Below are 14,565 nucleotides of genomic sequence, written 5' to 3'. Positions count from 1 at the left end.
CAGAAACTAACACAGCACTGCAAAGCAACCATACTCCAATAAAAATTAATTAAGAAAAGAAGGGCCTTGTATTATAACATGCTGGTTGGATTGTCCTGTAATTCCCAGAGAATGGAAATCCACTGAGGATTTTAAGCAAGGAAATAACATGCTTACCTTTGAGAAAAATCACAATGGTGACTGCAAGGTGGAGAAAGGATTATTGAAGAATGAAGGCTAAGACAGGGAGATTAGTCAGGAAGCAGCAATGTGGGGGGAAATAACTGAAGCCTAGTCTAGGGTGTAGCTAGGTGGAGGAGAGAAGAGAATAGATTTAAGAGCTCTTGAGGCAGAAGTGATTGAAAGGGATGACTGGATCTCAGAGACAAGAGAAAGGACAATGACTCATTTCTGGCTTCGACCACTGGAAGGATAACAATGCCTTTTAATCTGATCTGTATGGTGGAATTAGAGACGAGTTTTGGTGGGAGAGGGAAGGGAGAAGCAGAGATGAGGAAGACCAGAACAAAGGTGACTGAATTCCATCTTCATTGGCTGTGTCTGCAGTGTCTGCGCTGTTTCCAGATAAAGAAAAGAGGAGACTTTGGATGGTTCTATGGGTCTGAAACTTGGAGGAAAGATCTGAGCTGGACATACTGATTCAGTGACTATCAGCATAGACACAGAATAGTCCCAGGTATCATTTTTGCCATTTCTACTAAAGCACTTTTCTTTAGCTTTTCCTTCTTTTAACCATTCCTCACATGTATGTTGGTATTCATCAGTTTCTCTAAGAATTGAATAAAGAGGTATGGCCACGAAAATAAATAACAGTATAAAAAGAAAATGAAAATCTATTCTGTATGGAAGAAGGAATAGGAAAAGGCAAATGAGGCATCACAGAAGTGAAGAGAGAGATGGTCCAAGAGAGTCAGATGGGGCCAAAACCAACGGATCTGACTCTTTGGCCCATTTTGACTGGAGGAAGATGATTCACCAGGCCAGCATAAATTAATGGAAATACCTCCTTAGATGATTTATGTTACTCTGCTCAGATCTTGTATATCCCTTCAGACCTTCCTTTACCTAGGAAATATTCTGACAATTAAGGCAATTGAGAGTGCATATGAATTCAAAAGGACTTGACCATTCTTCGAGAAGCAGTTCTTAGCCTGAAAAGCAAAGTATTCGAGCCCTCTCCCATATTTGAGCACATCAACTACCCCCTCAAAAGACAGGCCTAAAGAATCAGCCAAAACCTACCTTTCTTGTATCAAAGTACTTGGAGTGCCTATGGAAATTTCTCAGCTAACAGATTCCTCCACTTCTGGATTATTTTCACTCCATGCATTTCAAGCAGACTGTTTTTTAATGGGCTAGGATAGGCGTTATACATACTATTTTATATTTTATAAGTCTTTCTGGAGGGAGGTAAGGGATACAGGCATTTACCACATTTAATGTTTATTAAAAAAAATAAAAATACTTATTGTTAAAAGTCTAACAACATAAACAGCAAAATCCCACCTGGTCCTTGATAAGCCCACTTCTGTGAGCTGCCCACATAGTGGTATAGCCTTCTTGGCCTCTTCTTAAATACTATATAGATATAAACAGAAACACCCAGAGAGACATAAACACAAAGACCTATATAGTCATAAATGCAAATATCATGTAAACATAAATACAAACACCCAAAATAGACATAAACACAAATGCCCATATAGACATAAACACAAATACCATACAAACAGAAACAAAAACCCATACAGTTGTTGCTGTTCAGTTGCTAAGTCATGTCCAGCCCTTTGCAATGCCATGAACTGCAGCAGGCCAGGCTCCTCTGTCCTCCACTATCTCCCAGAGTTTGTTCAAACTCATGTCCATTGAGTCAATGATGCTATCTAACCACTTCATCCTCTGCCGCCTTCCTCTCCCATTGCCTTCAATCTTTCCCAGCATCAGGGTCTTTTCCAATGAGTCGGCTCTTCACATCAGGTAGCCAAAATATTGGAGCTTCAGCTTCAGCATCAGTCCTTTCAATGAATATTCAGGGTTGATTTCCTTTATGATTGACTGGTTTGATCTCCTTGCAGTCCAAAGGACGCTCAAGAATCTTCTTCAGCACCACAATTTCAAAGTATCAATTCTTCAGTGCTCAGATAGACATAAACACAAATACTTATAAAGACATAAACTCAAATACCCATATAGACATAAACACATGTATGGAGCACATGATTATATGTACAATGCTCTGCAACTTAATTTGTACATAACATATTCTCAGAATGTAGACCTCCTTCTCTACTGCTTTATACAGATCCAACTTTCTCTTTAATGCTGGTATTATTCCCTGCACACATGGTAAGTCATTTGTTTTCCTACTGTTGGATATTCTTGTTAGGTCAAACACATTTGTAGTGTTCTCATAAACTCCTTTAACTTCAGCATTAGGTTAGGCCTTTCTGAAGGTGGGGATTAGGGGTTCAATTTCTCTCTTGTATTTTGAGCTTTCAGGAGAGTCCTCCACAAAGAGCAGGCACTGAATAATTGCTTCATGAATGAATGGGTGGATGATGATGACCACAGCTCCTGGTCATTAGATAAACTTTACAGAGGCTTCTTTAAAACAATGAACTCATCCTTCCAAAAGTGATGGCTCTTTCTCAGCAACTTTCTAACCCCAGGAGAAGTAACGGTCAGATGCAGAGGGAGGGGACATGACAATAACTAGAACAGTTCACAATTAAGCACTTATTCCATGCCAAGTATTTTCATTGTCTTAACTCGTGTAATGTTTATGGCCAACCTATGGGTAAGGTTCTGCAGTTACTCCTCATTAACAGAAAGGGAAATAGAGGCACAGAGTGATGGAGTGACTTGCCCAAAGGTCTACAATGTACAGACTCTGTGCCCATGTTCCAGTCTGTCCCTCATGTGTTAAAGCACATCTTCCTGCTCCCATGTTCACTGCGTTGTTCACAGTAGGAAAGACATGAAACAGCCTGAGTGTCCATCAATGGATGAATAGACCAAGAAGTGGGAAATATATACATACATATATATATATATACACACACACACACACATATATATATGTGTTCCGTCTAGTCAAAGATATGTTTTCTTTTACCCCAGTAGTCACGTACAGATGTGATAGTTGAATTATAAAGAAAGCTGAGTGCCAAAGAATTGATGCTTTTGAACTGTGGTGCTGGAGAAGATTCTTGAGAGTCCCTTGGACTGCAAGGAGATCAAACCAGTCATTCCTCAAGGAAATCAGTCCTGAATATTCATCTGAAGGACTGATGCTGAAGTTGAAACTGCAATTACTTTGGCCACCTGATGCGAACAAAAGACTCATTGGAAAAGACCCCGATGCTGGGAAAGATTGAAGGCAGGAGAAGGGGATGACAGAGGATGAGATGGTTGGATGGCATCACTGACTCAATGGACATGAGTCTGAGTAAGCTCCGGGAGTTGGTGATGGACAGGGAAGCCTGGCCTGCTGCAGTCTATGGTGTCTCAAAAGAGTCGGACACGATTGAGAAACTGAACTGAACTGATATATGTGTATGTGTATGTGAGAGGGTGTGTGTGTGTGTGTACACACACACCCCACTGGATAATTAAAAATTGGTATACATACACATGGGGCTTCCTTGATGGCTCAGTTGGTAAGGAATCTGCCTGCAATGCAGGAGACCCCAGTCTAATTCTTGGGTCAGGAAGATCCTTGGAGAAGGGAAAGGCTACCCACTCCAGTATTCTGGCCTGGAGAATTCCATGGAATGTATAGTTCATGGGGTCACAAAGAGTCGGACAAGACTGAGTGACTTTCACTTTACATACATACACACAATAATAAAGTATTATTCAGCCATAAAAAAGAAGGAAATCTTGTCATTTGTGACAACATAGTTGGATCTTGAGAGCATTATGTTAACTGAAATAAGTCAGAAAGGCAAATACTAGAAGGTATCACTTACATGTGGAGTTGAAAAGAGAAGTCAAAAACTCATAGGAATAGAGAAATAGTCAAGTGGTTGCCAGGGTCTGGAGGTTGGGGGAAATAGGGAAAGATTGGTAAAAAGGTACAAATTTTCAGCTCTAAGATGAATAAAGTCTGTGGAGCTAATAAATGACATGGTGTCTTGAGTTGATAACACTGTCCTGTAGAATTGAAATCTGCCCAAAGAGTGGAACTTGAATATTCCCATCAAAGAGAAAGAAAGAATAAAGATAAATATGTGATGGATGATGTGTTCATTAACTAGATGGGTGGAATCCTTTCATGATTTATTCATTTATCAAATCATCACAAGGTACCCTTTAAATATCTCATAATTTTATTTGTCAATTATATACCTCAAAATAACTGAAAAAATTTAAATGCTATCGTCCTAAAAATAATTTCACAAACAAAACTGCCTCTCCAGTGGGAAGAAAAGCAGTGAGTGATAACGAGATGAGCTGAGAAGACTCGAAAGCAACTTAGAGGATCCCACGTCTCTGAAAATTCATCAACAAGCTTATTTTCAGTACACGCCCAGAGGTTGCAAACTGCTAACTTAATTTCATCTCCCCCCTCTGTGCTCCCTAACATTTATAGGCCCGCTCATCTTTCTCATTTTCTATTAATAAAATGTCCCCATGTACCGAAGCTTATAATTAAAGCAAAATTTAAAGCTCTGAAAAACTGAAGTCGTCAAGTAGCATTTTAACTGTGAAATATTTTAAATACTCATGGTTGTCATTTCTGAAGCTGAGGTCTACTGCTCTGATATAAGCATCCATCATCTTAAGAATATTTTCACATTCCAGAAAGATGAGCATGAATTAAAAATATTTTTAGGATTAATGGCACTTGACAAATTTGAGGGATCGAATTAAGGATTTTAATATGGCCCAAATTAAAAACTATTAAAAACACATGCAGTCCCAAATCTTGAGAAATCTTGAGAAAATACCTTTAAGAGTAGGTCAGGCAAAATATGCATAAATTTGACTTTTAAAGACACAGGTCTTAAAAGTCAAGAAGTACCCTTCAAGGACATCTTAAAATATAGCTAGAAAAGGACTACATGATTTAAGATATACAATATATAAATATGCATATAATATATATATGTAGATATATACACCTCTATTAAAACTTCTATGCATATGAACCTTATTCCTTTATCTGTTGGGGAAAAAAACTGATGCCTCTCGAAACTCTTTAAAAAGTCTTTCTGCCATAAAAACACATTTCCAGAACATATATAATAAGTTTTTAGCTTAAATTTATTTTCCCTAATAAGACAATTAGGATAATTCGGGAAAAGTATGAATTGTGAGAAAACCTATATTAAAAAATACATTACCTACAATTCTGCTAAGCAGAAATCTTTATTCCTGGCACTTTGGTACTTCTCAAGTTCAATGATAACTGGGTTTTATACTCAAAAGCACTATAAAATTTAGTGTTAATTAAACATAATTATAATCCCATTATGTTTAAGTTACAACCACACTCCAAACGAGATGCACAAAATGTACATGGAAGAAAAATAAACTTCAGTTTGAATCTCAGCTTGGCCCCTATCAGATTCCACGGCCTGTGGCAATACAGTTTCTTCTCATTGGAAGTTTTCCCATCTATAAAATGGTATCATCACTTGCCTTGTTTTTTGTACTCCTAAAGCTTGTTTTAACGTCAAATGAAATGATAGGGCTCCATGTATTTTGTTAGATAAAGAAGATGCACACACACATACAGTGGAATATTACTAAGACATGAAATTTTGCCATTTGCAACAACATGGATGAACTTGGAAGACGTTATGCTCAGTGAAATGTCAGACAGACAAAGACAAAGACTGTGTGTTATCACTTACATATGGAATCTAAAAAAATGAAATGTGAATATAACAAAGCAGAAGGGAACTTACAGGTATGAGAACAGACTAGTGGTTACCAGCAGGGAGAGGCAAGTGGGGAGGGGAAATAAGAGTAGGGATTAAGGAGGTACAAATGACTATGTATAAAGTAAATAAGCTACAAGGATATATTATACGGCACAGGGGATACAGGCCATATTTTATAATAACTAAATGAAGTATAATCTATAAAAATACTGAATCACTATGTTGTACGCCTGAAACTAACATAATATTGTAAATCAACTGCACTTCAATTTTAAAATGAGCAATTATCTACCATTTTCCTCCCTACCATCCCCTCCTGCGCTCTTCCTATAATCCCTCCAACTCATGATCTCATTTCACTGTGGCTCACCGAGTCTGAAAAACAACTGTGGAACTGACAATATGCTAGGAGCTGACAAACAACATTTCACTTTAACTCTAAAATGAAGAAAACCTTCAAGCTTGCCCTATTTTCCCAAATAGATGAGAAAGATAAAACTCAGAAAGAAAAAAAAAACCTCCCCACTATTACACAGTAAATAAATGGTAACATTAATAATCAAACCCAGGTCGATTTGATTCCACATTTAAATCTTGTCTGTATCTACCACGTTGTCTCTAGTCATTGTATTATGCTAAAATCAGTTCCTTTTCCCCTTGTCAGTTCTTTTTCAAATGAACAAGCCTCAAAAGGCAGAGAACCTAATAGAAAAAGAATCAAGAGACTCAAACATGTACTTTACAAAAGCAGCTATTCCACTGGTCAATAAATATACAAGAAGGTGCTTGATTTCAATAGTCATCAGAGATATACCAAGTCAAGCCCTGTATAGGGGCACTTGTTGACTCAAAGACAACTTCAGGTTTGGGTGAGGCACTGGTGCTAAGAGTAAAGTGATTGAACCACTTTGGAACTCTTCCCCAGTACTGACTTAAGCTGAATATATGTATATGCCCTATGACTGAGCATTTTATTCCTAGATTTATACTTGACAGAAGTGCATACGTAAGCATCAATAAAAGAATATGTCACAAATATTTATAACAGCAGTATTTACAATAGCCCCACACTGGAATATACCTGAATGCCTCTCAAAAGCAGTTATGGGTCATTATATTATGGTCTACTCACATAATGGAATACGATACAGCCAGGAGAAACAACAGGCAACAGATGTAACTATGTGCAACCATATGGGTTAATCTCCTAAGAGAATGATGAATGACATTAACCAAACAAAAAAAAAGAGTAGATATGGAATGAGTCCATTTATATAAAATTTGGAAACAGGAAAACAGCCTCCATGATGCTGAAAGCCAGATTAGAGGGTACTGCGGAGGAATGGGGAGCTGACTGGTGAGGGGGGGATCGGATAAGGGTTCTGACATTACTTGGATTCTTGATTTTGCTGTTGTTAAACAAAGTTGTTCACTTTGGGAACTTTCATCAGATTTGACACTTAAGATTTCTGCACTTTACTGCATGGAAGCTACACTTCAATAGAGTTAACCCCAAAAGAGTCAGTATCAATCTCTGCTCCCCCAAAGCATGCAAATGTCCATATTTTAGAAGTGTTGTACAGAGATGCACACTCAACTTACGAGGCTTCTATATCTTTTTATGTTTAAGAGTATTTATTCAGCTGACAGATTTTGTTGTCATTTAATAAAATAACAATAGAAGGACAGTTGAAATAAAAGTAGGAATTATGTCTGAGCTACGGAGCTAGCTTCTAAAAGAATGATTGTTTGCTATAAATAAAATCTTGAAGACTAGATCATGAGTTCAAATACTCAGTAATGCCAAAAAGAGGCTTATGCATCAAGTCTTACAGAGAAGGAGAGGGGCCACAGACTATAGGGCAGTCACCGGACAATTTTTGAATATGAAGACAACATCACACACATTAGGAGAGGGCTTCTAATAAAGGTGACAGCGGTGGAAGGGAAAAACCTAGAAACAAAAGACTATAGCAAATGTATGTAACTTTATTCAAAACCCACAGAACTTTCGTATTCTTTCTGAGACAAGGTGAGACTAGGAGGAGTCCTTGAGAGAACTGTCATACTAAAATAAGGTGTAAGAAGTAGTGGAGGATTGAGATATACATACAAACACATTATACTAATAACCAAATTATACAAATGACTGAATTATACATTATACCTAATATGTGCATTTTTACATATACACACACTTAATGCCAAAGTTTTAGTTGGAATTTAATACCGGCATGGCCTAAGTCATCATCCCACTAAATTGATCATAAATTAGAGAAAGGCCACCAGGACAGTCCACTTAATGGATGAGGCCTCATCACTCCTGCAACCTATGGGTTTGGGTGTCCTTTGCCCTGCTATCCACCTGTTTATTCAGTGAGCAGCTTCCTGACTCTACGTGTTGTCTGCTTGGCAGGCAAGTGAGAACTCTCATAGTCAGATACATACATGAAGAGTTCTTTTCCTCCAAGGAAAATGAAATATGTTTCGGACTTAACATGCTACAGTGCTGGATTGACTATCTATATAAAGAAAACGGCAATCCATACATTAAACTGCCAGAGAAAAGAGGCTAGAATAGCAGCAAGTGGGTTACAGGTTAGAGTTCCTGAGAGAGAAATGATCTAAAATAAAGGAAAACTTGTTTCTAGTGACCAAGGTATATGAATTTCTTTTATCTTCAAGGTATATTTGTGCTGTATGTTTTGTGGCTCCTTCACCAAAACATAGGGCAAAAAAAGTTTGAAAATTAGCAGATGAACCATATCTCTAACCTTTCAGTAGAGACCCCGGAAAATATGGTTTATGCTGTCTCTTCTATTTATTTACATGTTCAATGTCAGAAAAAGGACAAAAATAAGCTGGGTTAAAAAAAAATGACTATTTTGTTTGAGGCTTTCAGATTCTTTCAGAATTCCTCTAGTGAGAAGGCTACATATTCACAGATTTCTTCTCATTCATTATATAAGAACAAACAGAAATACATGAAACTATGGAATTGTCAATCTTCATGAGTCTATAAAAATACAGATTTTAAATTTCAAATGATTTCTATCTTTAATTTCAAGATTTTCTTTATGTGGATAATTTTATACCTTAAAAACTTCCTAATACTTATTTCCAAATCCTATTTAAAAGCAATTAATCTTGATGTTGGAAAAAATCATTCCTGCAGATGTCGTCTTTAAAAATCTTTGCTGGCTATGTCACTACTACATTTATTCCTTACATGTCAACTGTTGAGTCCAAATGACAAATGACCCTGAGTAGATAACTGTTACGAAAATCTTTAAGTTAAAGAGACTTGGTAAGCTTTTACTATTTAATAAAATTGAATATACTATTTAATAAAATTGAATATTCTCTTTAAGACTGATAGGAATACAACTATCCCTTTCACAGCCCTGGTCTCTAACTTTATTAGGTTGATCATATCAGATTTTGACCTTGTTTGTCCTGGACGTGTCACATATGTCTCTCATAGTGGCCAATTGTCCAAGGTCACAGATTTCTTTACATTCTGCCCTTAAGTATTGATGAGCTCTTTGTCGATTTCCTATTCGTTTTGCAGCCAGGAATCTCAGATCAGTGTTAAGCGATTCAGCACTGCAGTTTGTCCAGCCTGCATAAACCTCTTGTTCCCTTTCACATCACTCCCCGAAAATCAAGTAGCCGCATGCAATGCAAAAGGAGGCTGGAAATAAAGCCAGCACTTCCTCCGAGCTTGTCGGCTAGCAGACTGCACTGCATCTTTCAATTAGCATCCAATCATTTTAAGTAGTGATACTTCAGTGTTTGTATAAGCCTGCCTTGTAGAATTTAATACTCAGACAGCCATTTTGCAAAACACAGCAGGTCCATGAAATAAGGGCTATTTCAGTGAAAGAGTCACAGAATGATAAAGCTGCTGTAAATGCTGGCGTAACTGCAACAGCTGTGTCATGCATCAAATAATTATCATCTACTCTTTTTCTAAAGCTGTTCAAAATAGGATTTAAAAGGAGCTTCTGTGGCTATCTTTAATTTGACGAACTCTGTGGTATCCCTCCCTAAAAAGATTTTTTTCATGCCATCATTCAAAGATGAAAACAGCACTACTCTACGTAAAAGAGAATATCAACTGGTTTGAACTGATACAGACCTCGGAGAAAATACACTTCCCAAGCGATCCCAGTGCAAGCTATTTCCAACCTTATCAAAGTAACCCAGCATGAAAGATACATTAAAAAAAAAAATCTCCGGAAAGAGTCTCAGAAATCTCATAGACCTCAGGTGGCTGGAAAACTCATTGTACAAATGATTGATTCTCTGGCTGATCCTCAGCACAGGGATTAAAAACATCTGCAAGAGGCAACATGCACCAGACAGACACGGATAGTATTTTCAGCCCCTAGCTGCAATTTACAGCAACAGAAACTTACATAGGACACCCGTGCTCGCCTCCGATGCACCAGCCCACAGCACCGCATGAAGAGCCGTGCAGAACGCAGTCAGCGTGTGGTTTCACCGAGCTGCACTGTGCCTCCTCTTCTCATCAGAGCCACTGTCCATTTCTCCCCACCTTCCACTCCCAGGTAAGAAGCATGGGCAAATCAACACTTAGCTTCTGCCTCCTAGGTAGTTTCTAAAGACACCACTCTTTCTGCAAGCATGCCCAAACTTTGTTTTTCCCTATTTTTTTTTTCTTTTTTTCGGGGAATCCGATCTCTTCTTCTTCAGGGAAGAAACTGACCAGAAATGTACCCAAAGTATCATTTATTTTCCTGAAATGACTCTTGCTAACTTACACTTGTGACTGTCCAGATCATCAGAGTTTCTTGGCAACGTTTTGACAGTAGCCATTCTCAACTGGGGAGCTTTTCAAACAGCAGAGAACCTTTGCATCTCACAAGCCTGCAGGCTCCTGCTTTTTTGCAAGAGGAGGCCTACTCCTGATGGTGTTTATGTGACTGCCTCGGAGAACGCGGCTGCTCCCGCGGCTGCTCTGCCATTATTGCCTTCCTCCCCACGCAGATTGGCAGCAGCATCCCTGCTTCAGGGTTGCCTCCGTATCACTTTGGGCATATCTGATCTGCGACTTCTCCCTCCTCCCTTTCCCCTGAAAAATTACAGAGTCTAGACTTTAATTCACTCCGGATTCCCCGGACTACACAACCACCCTCCAAATTGTCAGATGCTTCGTCTTGCAGTACGTGCTTCACATGAACTGTAGGAAGGAGTGACTTCAGAACCCAACACAGGCATCCACTATAATTACACAGATCTTTGTGCATTTTTTTTTTCTCACTGCCAAAATGCTCATTTTCTACGTGAAAGCCCATTAAATAAATGTAACTCTGGCAAGCAAAACTGATCTGAGTCAGAGCTCATTAATTAATTAGCTAATATATCACCTATGATTTAGATACAAGAAATCCAATAAGCCTGCCTTCCAAGCCCGTGATCTCACAAATGAATATTCCTTCTAAACTGTAATTTACATATCTTTTTTCTAAAGACAGTTTGCAGACAGGGAGTCAATCGCAACATTCTTTCTAAAAGCCCTTGTACACCTCATGCCTGAAAAGATGAATGACTATGGCATTTAGGGGTTAAACTATTCATTTATATGATATCAACCATTCTGATAAGCAATGATTCATGTAGCCACAGCTATCGATCCGCATTCACTCCCATGACCATGTCACTTCATATACTGTTGCCACTTGAGAAGATATTTTAACTATTTCATGTTACAAATTGAGATCCCTCACCATTAAGCTCTTCAGGCAGATGGACTATGCAAGACTATTCTCAACATTTCATCATTCTTTTCTGAAAACCTATGATTTAAAGTAACAACTCTACTATTATTTATAGTCTATGCTATGATGATGAGGAGAGGATATAAAGTAACAACTCTATATTATTATTTGTACCCTTGAGTTGAAAAAAGCCTGCCTTAGTTCAATGTTTTTATTTGACTAATGAAGACCTGAGGCTCCAAATGGTCAAGTGTTTTGTTTATAAATGAAAGTGAAGGTAAATTTGCTTAATCCTGTCCGACTGTTTGTGACCCCATGGACTGTAGCTTACCAAGCTCCTCGATCTATGAAATTTTCCAGGCAAGGGTACTGGAGTGGGTTGCCATTTCCTTCTCCAGGGGATCTTCCCATCGAACCCAGGTCTCCTGCATTGCAGGCAGACGCTTTACCATCTGAGCCACCAGGGAAGCCTCTTGTTTATAAGTAGCATAAGCAATCATATTTTAAGTAGCTAGTAATTTATACAATTGAAAAAGTTTGCAAAAATTCTGTGGTTTTATACTATACTGATTAATCCTCCATATAGCTGAAGATTCAAAAGGGAATCATGGACAGACTACAGACAATAAAGTTCCTTTTGGGAATATATCAGTAGACTACAGACAGACAATAAAGTTCCTTTTGAGAATATATCAGGAGCCCAAAGTAAAATAAAATTTCTGAATCATGTTGTACATTGCATTTTGAAGTAAGTCCTGGAAAAAAAATGAAACATTTTCTGGAACACATAAGACAGATTTACAGAAGGTAGGATATCACTCTGGTTTTTGAAATCAACTTTAGTGAGAAATATACCAAGTAATATAAGAGAATGTATCATTTGAATTCCAGCTTTTTCTAAGGACCCTGTATCATCCTCAACCAGTACACATTTACTAGAATAAATGAATAAAAATAAAAAAACAAACTCAAAGTTAGAATAAGAGGAAAACATTGGAAACTTGATCTCTTCCATGAATCTAATTTGGCATTCACTTAACTTCCTATCCACTATGATATTATTGTACACAGTATGAGAGAGATCCACAGTTCATTAGAGATCCCACTCATTTTGCCATTCTAGAATCCACAAGAGGAGGCCAAACCCTAATCTGACTTAGGAAACACTGATAAAGCACCTCTACTAATACTTGCTTGGCACTGTCCAGGTGCCAGAGATAGAAAATAAACAAAATACTGTCCATTAATAACAAAGATAGGAAAAGAGAACATAGCCTCTGAGTGCTACGGGAATACCAACGATACAACCCCTACTTATCCCTGGAAGGAACACTGAAGGCTTATTAACAAAGGTGAGCTATTCTTTTTTTCTTTTTTAAGATTTTTTTTTGATGTGTACCATTTTTTTAAGTCTTTATTGAACTTGTTACAATATTGCTTCTATTTTATGTTTTGGTTTTATGGCCATGAGACACATGGAATCTTAGCTCCCCAACCAGGGATTGAACCTGCACCCCCTGCATTGGAGGGTGAAGTCATAACCTCTGGACATCCAGGGAAGTCCCTCTGGGCTACTCTTTGCAGAATGGGTAAAACTGCATTCAGTGGAAAATGGGGGCTGAAAGAATTCAGGCAAGGGAGCAGAAAATGCAAAACCACAGATTATATACAGAATACATACAGAATAAATCTTGTTTGTATAGGATGTAAAGAAGAATGTATATGGATTCAATATTTATGATACATTCAGACAATAGAGATTTATCCCAAATCTCTCCAACTGTACTGAGTTCTCTCCTAAGTTCACTCCTTATTTATCTCTCTATCCCTAATACTTAGTGTGGTAACACAGACATATCAGGTATGATGGAGATTTGGAGTCCACTCATCATGAATTCTTTACTTCATCCTGGGCAATAGAAATGGACCTGAGGCTCCTGGGCTAAGCCAGAGAAATTGTTTTCACAATTTGGTACAGCCAACCAGGTAACCAGCTTGTGTTTAGTGGGGTAGGAGCTGAAATAACATGTGCTACAACTTAATGCCTTCCCTTTTCTCGTTCTCCCTTTCTTGCTGTCTTGAATGGAGGTAAACTGCTGGGAGCTGGGACATCTGCCTACATTAAAGGATACTTCATGTTTAGAAGAAAAGAGCAACAAGACAGAAGGCCTGTGTCCCTAGTGCAGTGCAGCTGGCAAACCAGCACAATGTCACGTACATTTGGACTCTTTCGTTTGTTTTTAACATTCCATTATTACCTTTTTATCAAATTTTTAAATTGAAGTATAGTTCATTTAGCTTCCTTGGCAGCTCAGATGGTAAAGAATCTGCCTGCAATGCAGGAGACCTGGGTTCAATCCCTGGGCTGGGAAGATCCCCTTAGAGAAGGGCATGGCAACCCCCTCCAGGATTCTTGGACTTCCCTGGAGGCTCAGACGGTGAAGAATTTGCCTGCAATACAGGTGACCCGGGTTTGATCCCTGAGTTGGGAAGATCCCCTGGAGAAGGGAATGGCAATCCACTCCAGTATTCTTGCCTGGAGAATTCCATGGACAGAGGAGCCTGGTGGGCTACAGTTCATGGGGTCACAAAAAGTTGGACACGAATGAGTGACTAACACTTATAGTTCATTTACAGTGTTGTGCTGATTTCTAATGTACAGCAAAGTGATTCAGATATATATATGTGTGTATGAGTGTGTATATACACACACACACACACATTCTTTTTTATACTATTTTCATAGGATTTTGAATAGGTTTTATCATAGGATATTGATATATCCTTTATACTTTAGCAGAGAACATAGGGTTCTCTGTGCTATGCAGTCATGCCGTGTTGTTTATCCGTCCTACATACAAAAGCTTGCATCTGCTAACCCCAACCTCCCAGTCCATCCCTCCCATAACCCTCTCTTCCTTGGCAACCAC

The 14,565-nt window shown here is 38.4% G+C and overlaps 1 protein-coding gene across 5 annotated transcripts in view; it reads right to left on the bottom strand.

The window, feature by feature from the left end:
* The window catches only part of CACNB2 (calcium voltage-gated channel auxiliary subunit beta 2), a 409,499-nt gene that overhangs the window by 263,880 nt on the left and 131,054 nt on the right, over positions 1 to 14,565 (bottom strand). Inside the window, exon 1 of one of the 5 annotated variants that reach the window (XM_020876311.2) lies at positions 10,313 to 11,184. The exons of the other annotated variants lie outside the window; for them this stretch is intronic. Coding sequence (XP_020731970.1) covers positions 10,313 to 10,360 — 48 coding nt within the window. The 5' untranslated portion in view covers positions 10,361 to 11,184. Of the gene's footprint in view, positions 1 to 10,312; positions 11,185 to 14,565 lie in introns of those variants that run through there. 5 annotated transcript variants of the gene reach the window in all.

This window comes from Odocoileus virginianus, chromosome 9 (genome assembly GCF_023699985.2).
Source record: "Odocoileus virginianus isolate 20LAN1187 ecotype Illinois chromosome 9, Ovbor_1.2, whole genome shotgun sequence".
Taxonomy (NCBI): Eukaryota; Metazoa; Chordata; class Mammalia; order Artiodactyla; family Cervidae; genus Odocoileus; species Odocoileus virginianus.
This window is presented reverse-complemented; position numbering and strand designations above follow the sequence as displayed.